Genomic DNA, 27,472 nt, shown 5'->3' on the forward strand with positions numbered 1-27,472 from the left:
CAGACTAACTCAACCAGAGAAGTCAGCCATAGCAAAGCACTTGATGAACCAACCTGGACACAGCATATTATTTGAGAACACAGAAATGCTGGACCACTCTAACATCTATCATGTCAGACTACACAGAGAAGCCATTGAAATCCACAAGCATGTGGACAACTTCAACAGAAAGGAGGAAAATGAACAAAATGTCTGTACAGCACACAAGGCAATATGGCAAGAGTCTTAGTTTCTGACTTCAGGCAGAGCAGCTAGCAGGGCAATAGATACACACAAATGCAGCACCATCTTGTCCACAAAAGAGAGCTTAGGGCAGGGGTCCCCAAACTTTTTAAACAGGGGGCCAGTCACAATCCTTCGGACCATTGGAGAACCGGATTATAGTTGGCCACCGAGCAATAATAATAATAATAATAATAATAATAATAATAATAATAATAACAACAACAACAATAATAATAATAACAGCAATAATAATAAAAAGAGGGATGGAAGAGACCCTTTGGGCCATTGAGTCCAATCCCCTTCTGTCTTTGTGCACCGAAAGCACAAGCAAAGCACCCCTGACAGATGGCCACCCAGCCTTGGGCACACTGGGTGCCGTGCCAAAAGATCTCAGCCGCCATTTGGAAACAATAGACATTGACAAAATTACTATCTGCCAACTGCAAAAGGCCACCCTACTGGGATCTGCACGCATCATCCGAAAATACATCATACAGTCCCAGACACTTGGGAAGTGTTCGACTTGTGATTTTGTGATATGAAATCCAGCATGTCTATCTTGTTTGCTGTGTCATACAATAAAATAATAATAATAATAATAATAATAATAATAATAATAATAATAATAATAATAAAGAAGGTTGGAAGAGACCCTTTGGGCCATTGAGTCCAATCCCCTTCTGACTTTGTGCACCAAAAGCACAAGCAAAGCACCCCTGACAGATGGCCACCCAGCCTCAATGTTAATAAATAATAATAATAATAATAATAATAATAATAATAATAATAATAATAATAAAGAGGCTTGGAAGAGACCCCTTGGGCCATTTTGTCCAACCCCCTTCTGCCTCTGTGGACCAAAAGCACAAGCAAAGCACCCCTGACAGATGGCCACCCAGCTTTTATGGTGATGATGATGATGATGATGATGATGATGATGATGATGATAATAATAATAATGGTTGTAAGAGAAGAAGAGAACCCTTGGGTCATTTAGCCCAACCCCCTTCAGCCCTTGTGCCGTGGGGGCCAGATAAATGGCTTCGATGGGCCGCATCCGGCCCCTGGGCCTTAGTTTGGGGACTCCTGGCTTAGGGCTTTCTGACACTTGCCTTCTGGGCAAAAGTGATAAGGCACACAGCAAGGAGCCAAGACGGAATTGCCTTCACAATATTGAGTCCCCACGGAGAGAAAGGTGGGGTATAAATAAATTAAATAACTGATGATGATGATGATGATGATGATGATGATGATGATTGTTCCTGGCTCAGTGTGTAAAACAGTTTTCAGGCTGAAAGCAGCATGCAGCACAAGACTTTAGTGGGAAGCTCCGGGCAAGCAAGTCCCACTGCAGCAGAAAAACTGCAAAAGAGACAAACCCCCTGAAATCCTACAAGAATTCAAAATCCAGGAAGATACTTGAAACCACACATATGATCCACCACAGATCCTGAAATTCTTCAGTTCATTTGTTCATTATAAATAATATACATCCTACCCATGATAACCCATGATAACATAAGATGATTATACATCAATTTGCAACCAAAGTTAAGACTGTGCAGATAGACTTGTCAGTCATATTCCAGAGTAGTTTAGCAGTGTATGAGAGGCCGGAAGTTTGACTACACTGTGATAAGTCAGTAGAGACAACATCTTTTAATACCAAAGACATAAGGATTTTGTATAAGCAGAGATCCCTTCCACATAGAATGAATTACAAAGGACAGCCTACCAAAGCATAGGCCTTTTTAGTTTTAGAAAGGGAAAGTGGAGGGAAGGAATAGCCTACTATGGGAGGACACAATCCAGAATTAAAACATGCATAGTGTAGAGAAATTGGATTTTCCCTTTCAACATAATTTTAAACCTTAGAGTGTCTAAAAGAAATTTATTGGCAACAGTTTCAGAACAGGCAGTTCTTTGTCCCAAAATGTGAACCAGAACAGATCGTGTTATGTTTCTTACTTTTCAGGATCAAGGAGATAAGATATGGCCAAGCACACGGCACACTTTCAAAACTGATATGTAAACAAAGAGAAAGGAAGAAAAAAAAGCATATTGGCAGAACTGCTGTTGCCAACCCTTACCCAATTTATTCCAAGCCTAGCCAAGTCTGGAGATCCTTTCAAAGTGTAAAATCAAATTAAAAACAACAACAACAAAAGCATGTTATTAAACTGGGAGAAAAATCTCTTTCATGTCCAAAAAAACCCATTTCAAACCCCCACAGTGGCAGGAAAACTTGGCAAACGTCAGAGTGACAGCATAAAGATCTAAAGGCTTTGATCCAAAAATAAATAAAGGAAGAGCGTCAAGTGTTTTTCCCAGTTTTTATTTCAAGTTTAAAATCCATGATGTTGAAACAAACTTGTGTGACTAGAGAGAGGTATATTGAGCTTTTGAAGACTTGCCATTGGCAGCTTTATTCCATTCCTATTTTTAAGAACTGTGAAGAATGAGGCATAAGCAAACTCTGGGTCTTCTGTCTGAAGAAGAGAAGAAGAGGGAGAGCTATGCTGCTCCTCAAATGCAAAGAATATTGTGGCATCTTGCATACTAACAAATGTAGTACAGGTATATACATTTTGGAATTGGTGTCACTCCTTTTGATCACGAACTACACCTCCCAGGATTCCATAGCACTGAGCCATGGCAGTTAAAACGGTATCAAAGCACATGAATTATACAGTATAGCTGCACCCCTAGTATCCTTCATTCAAGTGAAGGAAGAAGGCGGGGCCAGGAAGACATCTTTCCACCATGTCTCCTGTATCAATTTAATGATATAATCATATATAATAATATTATACTATATTAATATAATAATAAATTGTATATACATGTAATATTAATAATAATATTATGATGTAATACAATGTAATAATAATTATAATTCACTATTATAATTGTATATTTATATTACACTAGCTGTGCCCGGCCACGCGTTGCTGTGGCGTTGTCTGGTGGTGTTGGTGAGAAATTGTTGAGGTAGTGGTGGTATTGAATGTCTGTTGTATGGTTGTCTTTATGTTTAGTATGCATTTGGTTGTTTGTGTACTGTGAAAGTGGTGAGGGTAGAGGGGGTCTATGTACCTGTGTAGTATTGTATAGTATTTATACGTTGTCCATGTGTTGTGAATGCTTGGATAGTAGAAAGAGTTGGGCTGGATGGCCCTTAGGGGTCTCTCCAAACTCTTGTGCCTGTCCCCTGGGCTGAGTAGGTTGCTAGGAGACCAAGTGGGCGGAACTTAGCCTTGTAACTGGCAGCAATTGGATAAAAACAATTATTCCTCTCCCTCTAATTAGGACTTTATTTTTCTTTTCTTTTTGTTGTATCAACCTAGAGCCGTGGATGATGGGTTGTGTTGTCAAATTTCGAGGTTGGGGGGCCTGTAGTTTTGTTGTTTTGTCTGCTGCCCTGATGCCATCACTCTTTTATATATATAGATGTAGTATTACTAATAATATTGCAATATAGTCGTATAATATAATATATTGTATGTATATATACAGTAGAGTCTCACTTATCCAACGTTCTGGATTATCCAACGCAGTCGGACTTTTAGTAGTCAATGTTTTTGTAGTCAATATTTTCAATACATTGTGATGTTTTGGTGCTAAATTTGTAAATACAGTAATTACTACATAGCATTACTACATACTGAATTACGTTTTCTGTCAAATTTGTTGTATAACATGATGTTTTCGTGCTTAATTTTTAAAATCATAACCTAATTTTATGTTTAATAGCCTTTTCTTTAATCCCTCCTTATTATCCAACATATTCACTTATCCAACATTCTGCCAGCCCGTTTATGTTGGATAAGTGAGACTCTACTGTACTTGTAAACCACCCTGAGTCCCCTTCCGGGTGAGAAGGGTGGGATATAAATGTTGCAAATAAATAAATAAATAAATGCTCAAAGTGAACTCCTGCTCCATCCGGCTGTTATAGAATGTCTGCCATTAAAAGGAGCTGAGTGTAAACTGGATGATATATTATATTTTGTTGTTGTTTATTCGTTCAGTCGCTTCCGACTCTTCGTAACCTCCTGGACCATCCCTCGCCAAAGCTCCCTGTCAGCCGTTGCCACCCCCAGCTTCTTCAAGGTCAAGCCAGTCACTTCAAGGATACCATCATCCATCCATCTTGCCCTTGGTCAGCCTCTCTTCCTTTTTCCTTCCATTTTCACCAGCATCGTGATCTTTTCCTAGCTTTCCTGTCTCCTCATGATGTGGCCAAAATACTTCAGCTTTGCCTCTAATATCCTTCCCTCCAGTGAGCAGCCATTGGGCATTATTTCTTGGAGGATGGACTGGTTGGATCTTCTTGCGGTCCAAGGTACTCTCAGAATTTCCTCCAATACCACCGTTCAAAAGCATCTATCTTCCTTCGCTCGGCCTTCTTTATGGTCCAGCTCTCGCATCCATAGGTTACTACGGGAATGCCATTGTTTTAACTATGTGGACCTTTGTTGCCCGTGATGTCTCTACTCGTCACTATTTTATTGAAATTGGTCATTGCTCTCCCAAGAAGGAAATGTCTTCTGATTTCCTGGCCTCAGTTTGCGTCTGCAGTAATCTTCGCGTCTAGAAATATAAAGTGTATATAAAATATAAAATGGAGACTCGACCACAGACATCAGAAGAGCAGCAAGGCCAAGAACAAGCCATGAGAGTCAAGACAAAGATCCACCCAGAGGAAAGGTGTTCTTACCATTATCAAGGGAACCACTGACCGCATAGGCAAAGTGATGAAGAAGCACAACCTACAAACTATCTATAGACCCACAAAGAAAAACCAACAAATGCTACAGTCAGCGAAGGACAAGAGGGATCCTCTCTCCTCTGCAGGAGTCTACCGGATACCATGCAGCTGTGGACAAGTCTACATAGGGACCACCAAACACAGCATTGCCCAAACAAGAGTCAAAGAACATGAAAGGCACTGCAGACTCACTCAACCAGAGAAATCAGCCATAGCAGAGCACTTGGTGAACCAGCCTGGACACAGTATATTATTTGAGAACACAGAAATGCTGGACCATTCCAACAACTATCATGTCAGACTACACAGAGAAGCCATTGAAATCCACAAGCATGTGGACAACTTCAACAGAAAGGAAGAAACCATGAAAATGAACAAAATCTGGCTACCAATATTTAAAAAACTCTAAAATCAAAACAGTAGATGGGAACCAACACTCTGAGGGCAGAGGACAGCTAATGACTGAAAAAAGGATGCCTCCCAGGCAAGAGACAAAACCTTTCCAATGCTAATTAGGGTGATTAATTAAACATTAATGGTCACTATACAGATTTCTCAGGAGATAGACAAGGTGATTTGGTATCCTCAGACCACCAAGAACTTGCCACAATTTATTATGATCCACACAGTTGAAGGCTTTAGAATAGTCAATAAAACAATAATAATAATAATAATAATAATAATAATAATAATAATAATAATAATAATAATAATAACTTTATTTTTATACCCCGCCCCATCTCCCCGAAGGGACTCGGGGCGGTTTACATGGGGCCAAGCCCGATAAAACAATCAATATCAGTAACACGACTATAAAACAATTATACCAGTAAAACAAAAATAAATGTTCAATGTGTTGTTGAAGGCTTTCATGGCCGGAATCTCTGGGTTGCTGTGAGTTTTCTGGGCTGTATGGCCATGTTCCAGAGCATTGTCTCCTGACATTTCACCCACATCTATGGCAGGCATCCTCAGAGCCTCTAAGGATGCCTGCCATAGATGTAGACGAAATGTCAGGAGAGAATATTTCTGGTACATGGCCATACAGCCTGGAAAACCCACAGCAACCCAGAAATAGATGTTTTTCTGAAACTCCCTGGCTTCCTCCATTATCCAGAGGATATTGGCAATTTGGTCTCTTGTTCCTCTGCCTTTTCTAAACCCAGCTTGGACATCTGGAAACTCTCGCTCCATGTATTGCTGAAGCCCGCCTTGCAGGATCTGGAGCATTACCTTACTGGCATGGGAAATAAGTGCCACTGTACAAAAGTTTAAGCATTCTTTCGCGCTTCCCTTTTGTAGTATGGGAATATAAATTGATTTTTCCAACTTGTGTTTTCCATATTTGCTGGCATATGGCATGCATCACCTTGGCTGGGATCCCATTGGCTCCTGCTGTCTTGTTAACAGTTATGGAGTTTTGTTTTGTTTTGGGGTTTTTTTTTTCATGTCAAGAGCAACTTGAGAAACTGCAAGTTGCTTCTGGTGTGAGAGAATTGGCCGTCTGCAAGGATGTTGCCCAGGGGATGGCCAGATTTAAAAAATATTTTTACCATCCTTGTGGGAGACTTCTCTCAGGTCCCCACATGAGGAGATGGCGCTGACAAAGGGAGCTCATCTGTGCTCTCCCTGGGTTGGAGTCAACAAGGAACCTTCAAGTCAACAACCCAACCTTCAAGCCAGCAGTCCTGCCGTCACAAGGGTTTAACCAATGCGCCAATGGGGGGGGGGGTCCTTTTGTCTGTAGTTTACCCTCCCAACAAAGGATTCCCCCTAGGCAGGAAGCAGCCAGATTTTGGACCTGCAATGTTAATTGCAACATTCACACTTATTTATTTATTTAATACATTCAAGCCTCGCTTATCCAAGTTTCTGGATTATCCAAGGCATTTTTGTAGTCAATGTTTTCAATATATTGTGATATTTTGGTGCTAAATTCATAAATACAGTAATTACAACATAACATTACTGCGTATTGAACTGCTTTTTCTGTCAAATTTGTTGTAAAACCTGATGTTTTGGTGCTTAATTTGTAAAATCATAACCTAATTTGATGTTTAATACGCTTTTCCTTAATCCCTCTATATTATCCAAGATATTCGCTTATCCAAACTTCTGCCGGCCTGTTTAGCTTGGATAAGTGAGACTCTACTGCTATGTAGTAATTACTGTATTTACGAATTTAGCACCAAAATATCATGATGTATTGAAAACATTGACTACAAAAATGCCTTGGATAATCCAGAACGTTGGATAAGCGAGTGCTGGATAAGTGAGACTCTACTGTTATTATCATGTACGCTGGAACTCAATCGACAGACCCAGTTTTTTGAACTGAACACGCCTACCTGTATTTTACAATGTGTTTTATGAATACTGATGTAAGTTAATAATAATTTTTAACTGATTTCTATTGCACTGTGCACTTTGCCCCGGTGGCGAAGTGGTTAAAGCGCTGAGCTGCTGAACTTGCAGACCGAAAGGTCCCAGGTTCAAATCCCGGGAGTGGCTTGAGCACCCGCTGTTAGCTCCAGCTTCTGCCAACCTAGCAGTTTGAAAACATGCCAATGTGAGTAGATCAATAGGTACTGCTCTGGCGGGAAGGTAACGGCGCTCCATTCAGTCATGCCGGCCACATGACCTTGGAGGTGTCTACGGACAACGCCGGCTCTTCGGCTTAGACATGGAGATGAGCACCAACCCCCAGAGTCAGACATGGCTGGACTTAACGTCAGGGGAAAACCTTTACCTTACTAAATGCGGTACCTATTTATCTTCTTGCATTTCAGCCATACAACAACTCTCTGTCAGGGGAAACCTTTACCTTTACTATTACACTGTATAATTTTTATATATGTGTTTATTTGTAAGCCGCCCTATGTCCCCTGTTGGGTGAGAAGGGCGGGATATAAATATGGTAATAAATAAATAAATACACTTGCTTATCCAATGTTCTGGATTATCCAATGCATTTTTGTAGTCAATGTTTTCAATATATTGTGATATTTTGGTGCTAAATTCGTAAATACAGTAATTACTACATAGCATTACTGCATATTGAACTACTTTTTCTGTCAAATTTGTTGTCTAACATGATGTTTTGGTACTTAATTTGTAAAATCATAACTTAATTTGATGTGTAATCTGCTTTTCCTTAATCCCTCCTTATTATCCAACATATTCGCTTATCCAACGTTCTGCCGGCCCGTTTATGTTGGATAAGTGAGACTCTACTGTATATGCGTTTTATTGTAAGCCGTCCTGAGTCCCCTGTTGGGTGAGAAGGGCGGGATATAAATATTGTAATAAATAAATAAATAAATAAATACTGTATATACCAGGGGTCCCCAAACTAAGGCCCGGGGGCCGGATGCGGCCCTCCGAGGTCATTTACCTGGCCCCCGCCCTCAGTTTTATAATATAATATATTGTATATACATATAATATTGATAATAATATTATAATGTAATACAATATAACACTAATAATAATACCATATAATAATATTAATTATATATTCTATATTACATATAATATTACTAATAATATTACAGTATAGTGGTATAGTTCAATATAGTAATATATAATGCTAATATTGTGCTATGCTAATAATATAATATATTCTATGTACATATAATTTGTAAGCCACTGAGTCCCCTTTGGGGTGAGAAGGCTGTGATACAAATGTAGTAAATAAATGCAGTAAATAAATAAATAATAAATAAATACATTTTAGACTTAGGCTCACCCAAAGTCTGAAATGTCTTGAAGGCACACAACAACAATAACAACAACAATCCCAATTAACTTGACTATCTCATTGGCCAGAAGCAGGCCCATACTCTCCATTGAAATCCTGATAAATGTATGTTGAGTTAAAATTGTTTTTATTTTTAAATATTGTATTGTTCTTTCATTGTTCTTGTTGTTGTTGTTTTTGCACTACAAATAAGACATGTGCAGTGTGCATCAGAATTTGTTTGTTTTTGTTTTTTCCAAATGATAATCCGGCCCCTCAACAGTCTGAAGGATTGTGGGCCGGCCCTCGGCTTAAAAAGTTTGGGGACCCCTGGTATATACAATTAGCAGAGCATGTTACTGGTGGGAGGGGCCTACAGGTGATGCAAAGGAGACAAGAGTTGGGTTGTTGTATGTCTTTCGGGCTGTGTGGCCATGTTCCAGAAGCATTCTCTCCTGACGTTTCGCCCACATCTATGGCAGGCATCCTCAGAGGTTGTGAGGTATGGAGAAAACTAAGCAAAGAGGTTAATATATATCTGTGGAAAGTCTAGGGTGAGAGAGGTCCACAGATATATATTAACCTCTTTGCTTAGTTTTCTCCATACCTCACAACCCCTGAGGATGCCTGCCATAGATGTGGGCGAAACGTCAGGAGAGAATGCTTCTGGAACATGGCCACACAGCCCGAAAGACATACAACAACCCTGTGATCCCGGCCATGAAAGCCTTCGACAACACATTGAGACAAGAGTTCTTTCTCCCACCCTGGACATTATTCCACAGATATATCACCCCACTTGCCTAATTTCCAACTCGCCTCACAACCTCTGAGGTTCATGTGTGGAAGCAGCACTCCTCCCCTTCCCCCCCCCCCCCCCCCGGTCTCTTTTTCCCTTTGATCCGCCTGGCGACGCGGGTTGCCTAGGCGACGTTGTCGGCCGCCTTCATCCCAACGTTGTGGGCCCGCCCCTTTTCGGCGGCGGCATCTGCGGCCAATGGCGCGCCGCTCCCGCAACCAACCTGCGGGGCCGGGTGACGTCAGGCGCGGCGGCGGCGGCGGCGGCGGCGAGGGCGAGATCCCTCCTTGGGTCTGCAGAGGAGGCGGCGGCGGCGGCGGAGCGGGGCGCCCGCCTCCCTCGCCTCGCCTCTCCTCGCCCGCTTTGCCCGCCCGCCCGGGTCTCCTCAGCATGGCCAAGCCCCACCGGACGCCGGCGCGCGCCTCCGAGCCCGTCATCGAGGTCAAGAGCAAGGTGAGCGAGCGCCGCAGCAGGTGCCCCGGCCCCCTCCCTCCTCCCTCGCCTTTCCCGCCTCCTCCCGGGGATTACGCAACGATGCGCCCGGCGGGGAGGCTCCGCTCAGGGCCTCCGAAGGGGCCGCTTCTCTCCTCAGGCAGCGAGTGCCTTTGGGAGATAGGCCGAGGGGTGGGCGCCTGCCCATTGCCTTCCCATTATCATCACCCTTATTCGATATGCGTATTATTGGGCATTATTGTGTGGAGATATAGATTGCCATTTTATATATGATTTCGTTGCTGTAATATTATATTATTATAATATAAACAGTAATATAAATAATAACGTCATTCCACCATGTCTCCTGTGTCAATATAACAATATTATTATAATATAAATAATAACATCATTCCACCATGTCTCCTGTATAACAATATAACAATATTATTATAATATAAGTAATAACATCATTCCACCATATAACAATATTATTATAATGTAAATAATAACATCATTCCACCATATAACAATATTATAATAATGTAAATAATAACATCATTCCACCATATAACAATATTATTATAATATAAATAACATCATTCCACCATGTCTCCTGTGTCAATATAACAATATTATTATAATATAAATAATAACATCATTCCACCATGTCTCCTGTATAACAATATAACAATATTATTATAATATAAATAATAACAACATTCCACCATATAACAATATTATAATAATGTAAATAATAACATCATTCCACCATATAACAATATTATTATAATATAAATAATAACATCATTCCACCATGTCTCCTGTGTCAATATAACAATATTATTATAATATAAATAATAACATCATTCCACCATGTCTCCTGTGTCAATATAACAATATTATTATAATATAAATAATAACATCATTCCACCATGTCTCCTGTATAACAATATAACAATATTATTATAATATAAATAATAACATCATTCCACCATATAACAATATTATTATAATATAAATAATAACATCATTCCGCCATGTCCCCTGTGTCAATATAACAATATTATTATAATATAAATAATAACATCATTCCGCCATGTCCCCTGTGTCAATATAACAATATTATTATAATATAAATAATAACATCATTCCTCCATGTCCCCTGTGTCAATATAACAATATTATAATATAAATAATAACATGATTCCGCCATGTCCCCTGTGTCAATATAACAATATTATTATAATATAAATAATAACATCATTCCGCCATGTCCCCTGTGTCAATATAACAATATTATTATAATATAAATAATAACATCATTCCACCATGTCTCCTGTGTCAATATAACAGTATTATAATATAAATAATAACATCATTCCGCCATGTCCCCTGTGTCAATATAACAATATTATTATAATATAAATAATAACATGATTCCGCCATGTCCCCTGTGTCAATATAACAATATTATTATAATATAAATAATAACATCATTCCACCATGTCTCCTGTATAACAATATAACAATATTATTATAATATAAATAATAACATCATTCCACCATATAACAATATTATTATAATATAAATAATAACATCATTCCGCCATGTCCCCTGTGTCAATATAACAATATTATTATAATATAAATAATAACATCATTCCGCCATGTCCCCTGTGTCAATATAACAATATTATTATAATATAAATAATAACATCATTCCGCCATGTCCCCTGTGTCAATATAACAATATTATTATAATATAAATAATAACATCATATCGCCATGTCCCCTGTGTCAATATAACAATATTATTATAATATAAATAATAACATCATTCCACCATGTCTCCTGTGTCAATATAACAATATTATTATAATATAAATAATAACATCATTCCACCATGTCTCCTGTGTCAATATTACAATATTATTATAATATAAATAATAACATCATTCCACCATGTCTGCTGTATAACAATATAACAATATTATAATATAAATAATAACATCATTCCACCATGTCTCCTGTGTCAATATAACAATATTATTATAATATAAATAATAACATCATTCCACCATGTCTCCTGTGTCAATATAACAATATTATAATATAAATAATAACATCATTCCACCATGTCCCCTGTGTCAATATAACAATATTATTATAATACAGTAGAGCAGGGGTCCCCAAACTAAGGCCCGGGGGCCGGATGCGGCCCTCCAAGGTCATTTACCTGGCCCCCGCCCTCAGTTTTAGACTTAGGCACACCCAAAGTCTGAAATGACTTGAAGGCACACAACAACAACAATTCTACTTAACCTGACTATCTCATTGGCCAGAAGAAGAACCCACACTTCCCATTGAAATCCTGATAGGTTTACTGTATGTTGGTTAAAATTGTTTTTATTTTTAAATATTGTATTGTTCTTTCATTTACTAATATTGTGCTATGGTAATTAATATAATATATTGTGTATACATATAATATTGATACTAATATCATCATGTAATCCAATATAATACTAATAATAATACAATATAATAATATTATATAGTATATATTAAATGTAACATTACTAATAATATTACAGTAAATTGGTATAGTAAATATAGTAATATATAATGCTAATATTGTACTATGCTAATAATACAATATATTGTATGTACATAAAACTTGTAAGTCGCTCTGAGTCCCCTTCGGGGTGAGAGAGGGTGGGGTATAAATGTAGCAAATAAATAAATAAATGTTGTTGTGTGTGTGGGGGGGGGGGGAGGTTGGACTACAAATAAGACATGTGCATAGGAATTTGTTCGGTTTTTTTTTTTTTCAAATGATAATTCGGCCCCTCAACAGTCTGAGGGACCATGAACCGGCCCTCCACTTAAAAAGTTTGAGGACCCCTGCAGTAGAGTCTCACTTATCCAAGCCTCGCTCATCCAAGCCTCTGGATAATCCAAGCCATTTTTGTCGTCAATGTTTTCAATATATCGTGATATTTTGGTGCTAAATTCGTAAATACAGTAATTACTACTTTGCATTACTGCGTATTGAACTACTTTTTCTGACAAATTTGTTTTCAATATACAGTATAGTCTCACTTATCCAAGACTCGCTTATCAAAGGTTCTGGATTATTCAAGACATTTTTGTAGTCGATGTTTTCAATATACAGTATAGTCTCACTTATCCAAGACTCGCTTATCCAAGGTTCTGGATTATTCAAGGCATTTTTGTAGTCGATGTTTTCAATATACAGTATAGTCTCACTTATCCAAGACTCGCTTATCAAAGGTTCTGGATTATTCAAGACATTTTTGTAGTCGATGTTTTCAATATACAGTATAGTCGCATTTATCCAAGACTCGCTTATCAAAGGTTCTGGATTATTCAAGACATTTTTGTAGTCGATGTTTTCAATATACAGTATAGTCTCACTTATCCAAGACTCGCTTATCCAAGGTTCTGGATTATTCAAGGCATTTTTGTAGTCGATGTTTTCAATATACAGTATAGTCTCACTTATCCAAGACTCGCTTATCAAAGGTTCTGGATTATTCAAGACATTTTTGTAGTCGATGTTTTCAATATACAGTATAGTCGCATTTATCCAAGACTCGCTTATCAAAGGTTCTGGATTATTCAAGACATTTTTGTAGTCGATGTTTTCAATATACAGTATAGTCTCACTTATCCAAGACTCGCTTATCCAAGGTTCTGGATTATTCAAGGCATTTTTGTAGTCGATGTTTTCAATATACAGTATAGTCTCACTTATCCAAGACTCGCTTATCAAAGGTTCTGGATTATTCAAGACATTTTTGTAGTCGATGTTTTCAATATACAGTATAGTCGCATTTATCCAAGACTCCCTTATCCAAGGTTCTGGATTATTCAAGACATTTTTGTAGTTGATGTTTTCAATATACAGTAGAGTCTCATTTATCCAAGACTCGCTTATCCAAGGTTCTGGATTGTTCAAGACATTTTTGTAGTCGATGTTTTCAATATACAGTAGAGTCTCACTTATCCAAGCTAAACGGACTAGCAGAAGCTTGGATAAGCGAATATCTTGGATAATAAGGAGGGATTAAGGAAAAGCCTATTAAACATCAAATTAGGTTATGATTTTACAAATTAAGCACCCAAACATCATGTTATACAACAAATTTGACAGAAAAAGTAGTTCAATAAACAGTAATGCTATGTAGTAATTACTGTATTTATGAATTTAGCACCAAAATATCACGATATATTAAGATATTAACTACAAAAATGGCTTGGATAATCCAGAAGCTTGGATAAGCGAGGCGTGGATAAGTGAGACTCTACTTTAATAACATCATTCCACCATGTCTCCTGTGTAAATATAACAATATAATAATACATAAGACTAATATTATGCTATAATAATAATATAGTATATTGTATATACAGTAGAGTCTCACTTATCCAAGACTCGCTTATCCAAGGATCTAGATTACTCAAGACATTTTTGTAGTCAATGTTTTCAATATACAGTAGAGTCTCACTTATCCAAGACTCGCTTATCCAAGGTTCTGGATTATTCAAGGCATTTTTGTAGTCGATGTTTTCAATATACAGTAGAGTCTCACTTATCCAAGCTAAGTGGGCCAGCAGAATGTTGGATAAGCAAATATGCTGGATAATAAGGAGGGATTAAGGAAAAGCCTATTAAACATCAAATTAGGTTTTACAAATTAAGCACCAAAACATCATGTTATACAACAAATTTGACAAAAAAGTAGTTCAATACGCAGTAATGTTATGTTGTAATTACTGTATTCACTAATTTAGCACCAAAATATCACGATATATTGAAAATATTGACTACAAAAACATCATGTTATACTACAAATACTCCATCCCCATGTGATTTAAGGCAAGGACTGAAAAACGTGAAAATGGGTGATTTTCCTAAATTTGTTGGGCAGAATTATCAGCTTGTTATTTTGTACCTGACTCTTTTATACCTTCTTTGGCGGCGGCAGTCCAATAACCCACTCTTTCAGCTGTTTTCAAAACATTTCCAGCTTCTCTCTCTCCCTTTAATCTTAAACTTCGATTGCTACAAACTGTTTATCCACACATGTCTGGAACTTCACCTGTGAATATTGTAGATATGCTCTTTTCTAGGGAGGTAGCATAGTGGTCTGAGCATCAGAATACCTCTCTGGAGACTAGGGTTTGGACCCAAACCACCATAGAAAGCCTGGGTAGCCTTGGGAAGGTCACATTGTCTTGGCCTTAGGGCAAGACAAAGCCAACACCCTCTGAACAAACCTTGCCAAGAAAACTCCCTGATACTTCTGCCTTAAAGGTAAAGATAAAGCTTTCCCCTAATGTTAAGTCCAGTCGTGTCTGACTCTGGGGGTTGGTGCTCATCTCCATTTCTAAGCCGAAGAGCTGGCGTTGTCCGTAGACACCTCCAAAGTCATGTGGCCGGCATCACTACATGGAACGCTGTTACCTTCCTGCCGGAGCGGTACCTATTGATCTACTCACATTGGCATGTTTTCGAACTGCTAGGTTGGCAGAAGCTGGAGCTAACAGCGGGCACTCATTTTGATCCCCGGATTTGAACCTGGGACCTTTCAGTCTGCAAGTTCAGCAGCTCAGCGCTTTAACACACTGAGCCACTGGAGACTCCCACGTCTGCCTTAGGGTCACCATAATTCAGAAAATACTTGAAGGCACACAAAAACAACAGTAACAACCAGGGCCATAACCAGAAAAAAATTTCCGGGCGGGGGGGGGGGTGTGAAACCTTTTTTTTAGTGAATCATGAAGAGTAGTTCCATAACGCAAAATAATTTAGAAATCAGGTTCCATCGATAAACTTCCGTGGACACTCGTTGTGTAGCCTCCCCATTTCTGTAGAGTAGCATTTGTAAAATAAACCAAGAAAAACCAATGCAGTGAGGGCACTTTAGAGGAGGCATGATGAGTGAGGCACTATGTCCTCATTGTGAAAGACCATGCAGATCCAGAATACGGTAAGTCTTCACAGTTACTTATGGACCCCCCGCCAAGACTCAACCCTTGGAGGACAATCAGACTCGTCCTCGTGGGATCACCTATGATATGACTAGCAAAGATGCACCACAATGTGATCAGGGATATTATTCAAGTTTGCAATTGAATCTAAGGCACCATCAACTCTACTGCACATCCTAATTTGGCCAAAATGATGTGCATTACATTTGAGTAAATGCGGTAATTTGTGAAGCTGCAAGGCTGATCCTTTTTCCTCTCCTTGTCTAGTTTGATGCTGAATTCCGTCGTTTTGCCATGAAACGCTCCGCTGTGGGAGGCTTCCAGGAATTCTACCAGTTGATCCAGAGGGTCCACCAAATCCCTTGTGTGGATGTCCTGCTTGGGTACACAGACATCCATGGTGACCTGCTACCCATCAACAATGATGACAATTACCACAAGGCACTGTCATCAGCCAATCCTCTGCTCCGGATCATCATCCAGAAGCGGGGTAAGGACTAATGTACTCCTACTGACCCTTCTCTTCACATATCAAACTGAATTCTGCTTAAACCATTGTTTGTTTCCTGTCCTTCACCTGAGCGGTTCTGGGAAGATAGCAGTATTTACTGGCAGATCATTAGGTGGTTTACAAAAGGATTTCTTGTCTTTGTAGTTTAATCATAGCAACTAAAAACGAAAGCAAAACAAATAAGAATCCCCTACCATGGCTCAAGATGATGGTGAAATTCATTTGGTTCACATTATAGCAGGAATCCAGATAAATGAATGAATGAGTGAACCAGATTGCAAGTAGCCATCACAGTTTTTCTTGAATTTTGCAATGCAAATATCTGATCCAAAGACAGCCCACAAATACGGATGTCTTATGTAGAAATGCACACCAAAATGCATCCCTTTGCGGAAAACAACAAAAAAATGTGCAACTTTTATGTTGACTCCATCCCTGAAATGTGACAGGTTGCAACAAGCATATCCTTCACAATCTGAGAAGTTCCAGAAAGTAAAAAAAAGACAGACCTGCTCATCTCTAGCCATGGCAGACCTTCCTGTCTTGGTCACTTACTTCCCTGTCTCCATGTTCATCACTTCTCATGTCAGGCCTATGTGATTCCAGTTTTAGACTTGTGTTTAAAATCTTTGATATAAAGTAACACGGGCTGAAATTTTACTTCCCAATAGTTGTTGCGTCCTTTGAACAAAATAGAAAAAGAGTTGTGTGGCATCTTTAAGACTTAACAGGTTTATGATAACACTAGCTGTGCCCGGCCACGCGTTGTTGTGGCGAAGTATGGTGGTATGGGAAATAAAGTATTGAGGAATTGGTGGTAGTTAAGGTAAAGGGTAAACGTTTTCCCCTGACATTAAGTCCAGTCATGTCTGACTCTGCGGGTTGGTGCTCATCTCCATTTCTAAGCCGAAGAGCCGGCGTTGTCAGTAGACTCCTCCAAGGTCATGTGGGATGACTGCATGCAGCGGTGTTACCTTCCCGCCGGAGCAGTACCTATTGATGCATGCACATTTGCATGTTTTTGAACTTCTGGGTTGGCAGAAGCTGGGGCTAACAGTGAGAGCTCACTCTGGTCCCCCAATTCAAACCTGCGGCCTTTTGGTCCAGCAGTTCAGCAGCTCAGTGCTTTAACATGCTGTGCCATCAGGGGATATTATTTCCTAAAGGTTGCAAATATATAATATTTCTGATTTTTTTTGTCTGTTGGAGGCAAGTATGAATGCTGCAATTAGGGGAAATGATTAGGATGTAATGGCCTTGCAGCTTTAAAGCCTAAGTCTGCCTGTCCCCTGGGCTGAGTTGGTTGCTAGGAGACCAAGTGGGCAGAGATTAGTCCTCTAACTGGCAACAATTGGATAAAAACAATTATTCCTTTCCCTCTAGTTAGGACTTTATTTTTCTTTTCTTTTTGTTGTATCAACCTAGAGGCGTGGATGATGGGTTGTGTTGTCAAATTTTGAGGTTGGGGGGCCTGTAGTTTTGTTGTTTTGTTGGTCGCCGTGATGCCTTCACTCATTTATATATAGATTAGCCTTTGTGAACACCAAATGTCTCAGAGCTACCTGTGGGTTTACCTAAGAAACCCACCGATAATAACAGTGTTATTGTAATGCTATAATTAATCACTAGTCTTAAGGTTGCCCTGTGACTCTTTGTTCTTCAGATATAGAACTGCATATGCAGATCATCCCAGTCAAAGTATCATGTGAACAGGAATATCTCTTGCTCAACGGCTGAGATGCCTTCCAGCAAGGTCAGGGCTGAGGCCACATAGGGTAGGGCCAAAGTGAATGGTAGACCAGATATCATTTTTATCTGCTGGGACACCTTTCTCACCAGCTCTACAGACCACAATGCATATCAGTTCAATGCATATCTGCTCAGCTTCTGCTCTGTTGCAGCAGCTTCCGGGCTACAAAGCAGAGTTCAGTTCCATACATCTTCCTAGACTGCAAGCCAAAGCTCATTCCCCAGATCTCAGTTTTAAACAATCTCTTATCCAGAGTTTGAAAAGGTTCTCATTGTTTGGACAATGAATTGAGAATCCTCCTGCTAGAATAGCAACAAAAGAAACTGAGCAAGGCAACGTCTAATGTGCTGACTGGAGGTTTCTCATTCCTGTCGGAGGTGGTTGCCTCTGCTGCCTTAAGAGGCAATTTAATAGAATTATAGATTTGGAAGAGACCATAAGATCGATCCAGTCCAACCCCCCTGTCATGTAGGAATGAAGAATCAAAGTCCTTCTTGACAGGTGGTTTTAAAACAATTAAAAAATTGCCAGAACAGCAACCCCTATTATTAGCTGACTTCCAGAACTGTGCAAGAGATGGAGCCAGACAGGTCTTTGGTCTGGGTGCTGCTACCGAGAAAGCCCTGTCCTGTGCACCCTCCAGCTCAGCCTCACAGAACCATTGGATACACAGCAAAGCCAGTGCTGAGGATCTTAGATTTCAAGCAGGTTCAAATGGGGAAGATACCCAGGCCTCATGCCTGAGATAGTGACCGGCTGGCTGACTGCAGATAGTTAAAAAGCAGTCAAGGGACTTTTTTTCAGAGGCGCAGCTCTGCAAGTCTGTTGCAGCAATAGCAGCAAAGACTCTGGTGTCATCTTCAAGATAAAACAAATTGATCATGATGGTTTGCTGTGAGTTTTCCGGGCTGTATGGCCACGTTCCAGAAGCATTCTCTTCTGACATTTTACCCACATCTGTGGCAGGCATCTTCAGAGGTTGTGAGGTACCTCGCAACCTCTGTGGATGCCTGCCATAGATGTGGGCGAAACATCAGGAGAGAATGCTTCTGGAACATGGCCATACAGCCTAGAAAACTCACAGCAACCCAGTGATTCCAGCCATGAAAGCCTTTGACAACACATTGATCGTGATGGTTCTTGTACCAGTTAAGAGTTTTCCTCCCAGGGTAAATAATAAACAGTGGAGGACGTGGGTTCCAATTGGAATTATGGCTGGAGAAATTTTAAAGGCTCACTATCTCACCCCTGTACCCACTATGCCAGTGATTCTCAACTTTTGGTCCTCCAGGTGTTTTGGACTATAGTTCCCACAATTCCCAACAGCTGGTAAGCTGGCTGGGATTTCTGGGAGCTGAAGCCCAAAACAACCAGAGGACCAAAGGTTGGGAATCACTGTGACTATGCCGACAATCTACACCATGCGAGTGAGCAATGCAACGAAGATCACATCTGGTTTAGTCCTCAGTCTGACGTATCAAACACGATGCCCGTGGGCTGAATCCGGCCTGCCATGTCATTTTATGTGGTCTGTGAGTCTTTCAATGCTAGGACAACATAGTTATATTAATACAATCTTACCCTTTAAAGGCAACCATAAGGCTGACGTGGCCCTCGGTGAAAATGAGTTTGACACCCTGGTCTAGTAAACCACAGGACTTGCATGTATTGTCGAAGGCTTTCATGGCCGGGATCACAGGGTTGTTGTATGTCTTTCGGGCTGTGTGCCCATGTTCCAGGAGTATTCTCTCCTGACGTTTCGCCCACATCTATGGCAGGCATCCTCAGAGGTTGTGAGGTATTGTATTGTTGCCTAGTTGGAAGGAATGGCTTAGGGCAAGCATGGGCAAAGCATTGCCCTTGAGACCCCAAAGTGTGACCCCAGAAGCCTCACCCAATTTTTAAATTAGGAGGATAATTTTTTCATGAGAATTGTCCCAAAGCCTCCAAACTGCCCAGAAGAATGACAGTTTGCTTCCTCAAACTCCCCTTAAAGGGAAAAAATAGTCTGAAAACCAATCAAAATGGTTGCCAAAACATGCATTCCAGGTGGGGGCAAGGGGAATGGTTCCAAGCACCTTTAGTTTCCCAGCCTGGCTTAGAAGAATAGAAAATATTAAATCCCGGGCAAGGAGAATAAGCCTGTTTTTAAAAGAAGAGTGTTCAGCAGAAGATTTTCTTCATGGTCTCGTGGTACTTGTTTGTTAGTATTTGGAACTTTCTGAAGATCTATCCTTGACCAGAGCCTATCAACTCTAGCTGCTAGGGGAGCCTTAAACCAGCCCTCTTCTAGTAGGAGTTGCTGTCTTTCAGCCTGACCTGCTTCACAGAAGTGTTTTGAAAATAAAACAGGAATCTTCTTTGAGCTCATTGGAGGAAAGGAGGGATATAAACATAAAGTACATGTAAGTGAGAAATCACAGGTCTTGAGAGGCATCCTCAGTGGTAGGACGCTGTAAGCAAATAGGATAGCAGTTAAACTTAGCACCAGGCTGGAGGAAATAGCCCCAGTCCTGAGAGTAGAACCTACTGACCAGTCATGTCTCTCAACACAACCGTCCAGAGCAGGGGTCCCCAAACTAAGGCCCGGGGGCCGGATGCGGCCCATCGAAGCCATTTATCCGGCCCCTACGGCACAAGGGCAGAAGGGGGTTGGGCTAAATGACCCAAGGGGTCTCTTCTTTTCTTAAAACCCCTATTATTATTAGACTGGGTAGCCATCTGTCAGGGATGCTTTGCTTGTGCTTTTGGTGCACAAAGGCAGAAAAGGGTTGGACTAAATGGCCCAAGGGGTCTCTTCCAACCCTCTTTATTATTATTATTATTATTGTTATTATTATTATTATTAACAACAACAACAACATTGAGGCTGAGAGGCCATCTGTCGGGGTGCTATGCTAGTGATTTTGGTACACAAAGGCAGAAGGGAGTTGGACTCAATGGCCTAAGGGGTCTCTTCCAACCATCTTTATTATTATTATTATTATTAACAACAACATTGAGGGTGGTAGGCCATCGGTTGGGGGTGCTTTGCTAGTGATTTTGGTGTACAAAGGCAGAAGGGGATTGGACTCAATGGCCCAAGGGGTCTCTTCCAACCCTCTTTTTTATTATTATTGTTATTATTATTATTATTTATTGCTCGGTGGCCAACTATAGTCCGGCCCTCCAACGGTCCGAAAGATCGTGAACTGGCCCCCTGTTCAAAAAGTTTGGGGACCCCTGGTCCAGAGCCTGTGAATCTTGCTGCCTCAGGGACGGGAGAGTGTTGGTGACCGTTCTGTGTGGAGGAAGCCAGGAGCCCCCTCTCCTTGCATGCAGGTCAAAGACCTAAGGACTACTCAAGGAGGATTCGGCAAAATCATTCAAAATCTAGCTGAGCTTTGATTAATTACAGCTGGAGGAGGGGAGCAAGGAGACTCCCATTCCCCAGCAAGTTTCCTGGGCTAAAAATAAGCTTCTGCACCAAAACCACAGTGTGATATTTATAACTCTGTCTGGGAAGTGCTGTAAAACGAGGGATGTGCTGCTCAGGCACAGTGACCTGGTAAAAGCCTGTCCGCCTTCCTTCCTCACTGAGAGTTTTCTAATAATTGGTAGTACTACAAACTTAGATGAATCAGCAAAGGCTATTCAGTTATGGGCACAATCTTGCAAATAAACTCAGTGCTTGTGGCAAGCGGGGACCTCTGACGGGCAAAACCATAAATAGGGTCAGCTTTGGTTATCCATTCCTGACTTCCAGACTGACTCTGTGCCAGAAATGACTGAATAAATAAGCAGAATCATAACATTTTTGGAGGCCATAGTTGACCCTGTTGCAAAATATGGATGGAGCAGATGGTGAAATGGGTCACAGTCCTCGGGGTGTGTTGTGCAGGGGATTTCAAGACAATGCCAATATTGCCTTCTGGGATTCTTAAGCCAAGCAGACACAAAGGTTTAGGTGTTGGACACCAGGGTGTTCCCCACTTTTATGACAGTATTAAAGAGCTAACCTGTCCCAGCTCAGAAAGTCTTCATGATCATCCTGCAGCTTGTCACAAATGACATTTTTAGATGATCCAATGAATCATCCCTCCTGCTAGGTCCAGTGAAGAACAGTGTTGCCAACAAGGTAACACAGATATTTCTGTTTTGGAATTAGAAGCAGGTGAATCTCTAACTCACACCAAAACACTTTCCCCCCTGTACTGGTTCCATTCTTCCCTGGCATAGAAAGTTGTGTGATTTTTTGCGTATATATTTTTGAAATATGCTCCCATCAACTAAATTGTTTTATTCGCCCTATAGGCCTGTACAGAGTGGTGGCTTTCTATAACATGGTCCTCCTTTCTAAATTATTTTGAAGCTACATCCAAGAATTATAGAATAATAGTTGGAAGAGACTGCATGGGCCATCTGCCTGGCAGGAAAAGCAAAATCAAAGCCCCTCAGACAGATGGCCATCCAGCCTGTTTAAAAGCCTCCAAAACAGAGCTTCCATCACACTCTGAGGCAGAGAGTTCCACTGTTGAACAGCTCATACAGTCCGGAAGTTCAACAAATTTGCAGGTTCTACTGCATTTTAGGAAATTTTATAATCCTTACTATTTTTACTGGGATTTTACATGTATTCTTGTTTTTATACTTATGTCATATACTGTATTTGTACTTGTGTACTGTGTATTGTTTATATGTTTATATACAGCACTATAGCGCTTCTGTGAGCCGCCATGAGTCCCCTGAGATGGTGGCAGGGTACAAATAAAGATTTATTATTATAAATATCATCATCATCATCATCATCATCATTCCTAATGTTCAGGTGTCCTAGCCCTCTATCTTTGGAGCACTAGCAGTGATACTCTACTACTGTTGTTGGAAGGGGCTTGAACTGGCAGCGATGGTGTTAAGTCCACAGGCTATTGCTCAAAGTGTGATTAAAACTGAATTATTCATATCCCTTTTAATCCCAGCCTGGCATGTAGTGGGTAATCCCAGAAAAGAAAGCTGAGTGATCTGTTACTGGCAGGTGCCACACATCCAGGCCTGGGTCAGGATCTCTCTTGGGTAGAGAAGAGAACAGGGAGGGAGCCAGGGTTTTGACCCAGCTGTCTTTTCTGAGACTCCGTGAACTGGAATTGTCACCTCTTTTCTGCCACAGTTAGCATCTGTCAATGATATCCTAATGACTTCTAAATGTCACCACAGGGCTGGCACAAGGCACGTTATTGCCTGAGGCGAAATACAAGATTGCCCCTCTTCTCAGTTTCACATGCAGAAGCCAACTAGACTGGCTAGTGATGGGATTATATCCTCCGCTATCTCTGGGCAGTCAGCTGGTTTAGATGGTGAAAGAAAGGCTGTGTGGCATATTGTGCTCTTTTCACCAAACAAAGGGAATGACTCAAGATGCTCAGGAGTAACTGCTGGAGAGGTGCAACTATAGCTCTCCGTGCTGCCACCCTCCTCTCTCACCAACCTTCTGTAAAGAGATTGTCCTAGAAAAGGAGCAATTTATGTATAGTTTCCCATTGATTGGAGGAATATAATTTTATGTAGCACATACATGAATAGAATCGTAGAATCATAGAATTGGAAGGGACCCCAAGGACCATCCAGTCAACCTGCTATGCCCTGCAGGAAGTTACAATCAAAACACCCTGACAGATGACCATCCAGCCTCTGCTTTAAAACCTCCAGAGAAGGAGATTCCATCACACTCCAAAGCAGCATATGCCACTGCCAAACAGTGGCATATGCAATTTGAATCCATTGCTCCATTGTGGTCTAGTCTCCAGAGCAGTAGAAAACAATCTCACTCCCTCTTCAATGTGACATCCTTTCAGATATTTAAACATGGATATCATGTCCCTTTTCAGCCTTCTTTTCCCCATGCTAAACACCCCCAGGTCCTTGTAGGGTTCGGTGTCCAAACCTTTGATCATGTTGGTAGCCCTCCTCTGGACCTCTTCCAGCTTGTCAGTGTCCTTCTTGAATTGTGATGCCCAGAACTGGACACAAGGTTATTCAAAGCAAGGTCTGACCAAAACAGAACAGGGTGTGATTATGATCTTCCCACAATTTAGACACTATATTACCATTGATGCAGCCTAGAATTGCCTTGGCTTTTTTTAGCTACCACACTGTTGACTCATGAGGACCTCAACCAAGGGTAATGAGTTATCCATGGGGCTGTTCTTTGCTTATAGGATTTATAATGTGCCACATTTAGCTAGCTTCCTTTATCTAACTTTACCTCTCTACCCAGCCAGAAAAACACACTTACATTCAAATAAAGACCATGTAGATTCAATATAGGTCTCTATAGCCACTTACAGACCCACTGCCAAGGAAGATAATCATACCCAGCCACAAGTAATTGTCTATAGGATAAAATATGATAATGCTAAAAAATGGCAAACTTGCAAAAGAAGCAGAAGTGTTGGAAGACAGACCAGCTGATCTGCATTATATGCTCAGTGTAGGCTCATATAATTCAGCCTAAACTGCATTGTGTGAGTCTACACTGGTCATATGACGTAATTCAAACTGCATTATTTGGCCATGTAAATTGGTCACTGAGATACTGTGGTGATTCCTCTTGGATCTCCTCCTTCCCTGGGTGTGCAAGGGCCACCACAATGCAACCAGGTGCCCTCCTGGAATTGATTGGTGACAAGAGGATGCTGCTGCACAGCCATGGAAGGAGCCTTGCTCAAGTATGTACAGAACATGACATCTTCTTCAAATATCATAGATAGGCAGAGACAAGGGTTACATGTCTGCTTGTCACCAACAGGATTCCTGTATCCAAAACCAACATTTCCAACCTCTGAGAGGCTGAAGTGAGGGCTATTGACAGTGAGGATGAACAGCTGAGTCTGAGCAGCCCATAGCTACACATCTTGACTTATGCTCTCTTTTTCCTTTGCAGCAGAAGCTGACACCAGCGTCTTTGCCTCAAATTCCCTGCAGCGCAAGAAAAAGGGGCTTCTCCGCCCAGTGCACCAGCGGGCCAAGCCCCACTTGTTGATTGGAATGCCCCAGGACTTCCGCCAGATCTCCTCCATCATTGATGTGGACATTCTGCCGGAGACCCATCGGCGCGTGAGGCTACACAAGCACGGGTCAAATAAACCATTGGGCTTCTACATCCGGGATGGGGTCAGCGTGCGAGTGGCCCCCCATGGGGTCGAGAAGGTGCCCGGCATCTTCATCTCCCGCTTGGTCAAAGGGGGTCTAGCAGAAAGCACTGGGCTTCTAGCTGTGAATGATGAGATCCTTGAGGTCAACGGCATTGATGTGGCAGGCAAGTCACTGGACCAGGTCACGGACATGATGGTAGCCAACAGCCATAATCTCATTATCACTGTTAAGCCAGCCAACCAGCGCAACAACGTAATCCGCAGCAGTAAAGCTTCTGGCAGTTCTGGAGTATCCACGGACAGCACCCCCAGCCAGCAGACCCCCAGCCCAGCTTCCCAGTATCTGAGCAACTGCAGCACTGCAGAGGGGGAGAGCGATGAAGATGGCGACCTGGTGATTGAGAGCGATTTGCCTGCCAGTTGCCCCAATGGTGGTCTCCTTGAGAGCCTGCAGCACAGCCTGTCTCTGTATAGCTCTCAGGGATCGTTGCCCTCACTGAACAGTCACAGCGGCAGTGGCAGTCCCATTCGGGGCAGCCGAGCGGGAAGTCTCCGGGAGGATGGCACAGTCTTCACGCTATAGCCCTGGGTGACATCTCCCCGCTTGTATTTGAAACCACATCACCAAGGTCAGTGTGGCAGTGGCTTCCTTCCTGGACAGGCAGGGAGCTGGAATCTGAAGCCCCTCTGGAACCTGAGATACTACACAGATGTGCTGACACAGACCCTCCTTTGGCTCACTGCCTGCCACGTCCAGTGGTGCTGCTCTCTGTAGCCCCTGTAGCAAGAATGGCAGGTGGGTTGGGAGCAGTAGGGGCTGGCCCACATTCCCTGAAACCATTATCACCTGAAAAAGGCCACTTTTTGTTGATCCAAAACAGTGGGCATTTTATTACATTTGCTGTCTCCACTCTTCTGTGCCCGGTCTGTATTTCAGGCAAAGTGGGGTTGTGCCCTCCTCACAGCCTGCGGTCTCTGCCTCCACCCACTCTCAGCTCTCATTAAAGTGTTTTGTTTTTAGTTGTTTTTATGAAAACATGCATCCCAGATTAATATATTACAACAGACTATTAAATATGGTGTGTGTTTTTTTAAAGAAGTGTTTCTTGTGTGGTTTTTAGAAATGTACTGCAGAAGCAGAGAGGAGAAAAGGAAGACACAGAGGGCCTGAGATTGATCAAGGGGAACAGAGATGGCTCTAGCTGCTCTAGCTCTAGCTCTTACTCTGTTCTAGCTCTTACCCTGGAGCCTCGAGTGGTGCAATGGGTAAACCCTTGTGCTGGCAGGACTGTTGACCAAAAGGTCAGCGGTTTGAATCCAGGGAATAGGATGGGCTCCTATCTGTCAGCTTTAGCTTCCCATGTGGGAACATGAGAGAAGCCTCCCACAGGATGGTAAAACATCAAACATCCTCTGGGCAACATCCTTGCGGGCAGCCAGTTCTCTCACATCAGAAGCAACTTGCAGTTTCTCAAGTTGCTCCTGACATGAAAAAAAAAGCTCTTATCCTGTGTTCCTAAACTAATTTTCTTCCTTTTCCCCTTCATGAATAGCTACTGGTCCCTTTAATTACTGCGAACAACCAGCTTCAACCTTTATCCTTAGTAGTTTGCTGTCACTAGAGCCTCTCCTTGATTCTATGCTCTTCCATTCATATGAGCCCCATAATCATAATCAATAACTACTTTATAGTCAATCTTTTCCCCAAAATTGGGATTTAGGAAATACTGAATTAGGTTATGGACCTTTAAATGATACACATATACTAATGGTGGCAAAAGAGCATTAGGGATTGGTGCTATTTTATTATAATAACTATAAAGTTATTAATAAATATAGATCTTCTCTCAAACCTGCCTCCCATGGACCAGATGCATCATGTCAGCCTCCACAAGCCCTTTCCTGAAAAGGGATGAGGCCCACAATGCCTTCAAGAGTGAAAAACAAACTATTTAATAGAGACTATTAAGTAAGTGGAACATGACTGCCATGTTCTTTGTCTCCTACGAAAATGACTAATGGCAAAAACAGAAAAGGGAGGAAGTAAGGAAGGGAAGGTAACAAAATGACCCCAACCACAGAAAAATAAAAACC

At 41.3% G+C, this 27,472-nt stretch overlaps 2 protein-coding genes across 3 annotated transcripts in view; one reads left to right on the forward strand and one right to left on the reverse strand.

Moving 5' to 3' along the window:
* The window catches only part of LOC103280044 (uncharacterized), a 45,117-nt gene extending 28,731 nt beyond the window's left edge, over positions 1 to 16,386 (reverse strand). The window contains exons 1-2 of the mRNA XM_062961876.1: positions 16,192 to 16,386; positions 9,758 to 10,086 (exon numbers count right to left, since the gene is read on the reverse strand). Coding sequence (XP_062817946.1) covers positions 9,758 to 10,086; positions 16,192 to 16,386 — 524 coding nt within the window. The remainder of the gene's footprint in view (positions 1 to 9,757; positions 10,087 to 16,191) is intronic.
* Positions 9,720 to 26,477, forward strand: pard6a (par-6 family cell polarity regulator alpha). 2 transcript variants are annotated; one of them, XM_062962028.1, is made up of 3 exons: positions 9,720 to 9,987; positions 16,255 to 16,477; positions 25,171 to 26,477. In XM_062962028.1, the coding sequence occupies exons 1-3, from the start codon at positions 9,733 to 9,735 to the stop codon at positions 25,959 to 25,961; spliced, it is 1,269 nt and encodes a 422-aa protein (XP_062818098.1). In that variant the 5' UTR covers positions 9,720 to 9,732; the 3' UTR covers positions 25,962 to 26,477. The 2 variants fall into 2 exon arrangements, with proteins under 2 accessions (XP_062818098.1, XP_062818097.1); XM_062962027.1 differs by having other exon boundaries at positions 9,723 to 9,987; positions 25,168 to 26,477.
* Positions 26,478 to 27,472: the final 995 nt, after the last annotated feature.

This window comes from Anolis carolinensis, unplaced genomic scaffold, assembly GCF_035594765.1.
Source record: "Anolis carolinensis isolate JA03-04 unplaced genomic scaffold, rAnoCar3.1.pri scaffold_9, whole genome shotgun sequence".
In the NCBI taxonomy this organism is placed as follows: domain Eukaryota; kingdom Metazoa; phylum Chordata; class Lepidosauria; order Squamata; family Dactyloidae; genus Anolis; species Anolis carolinensis.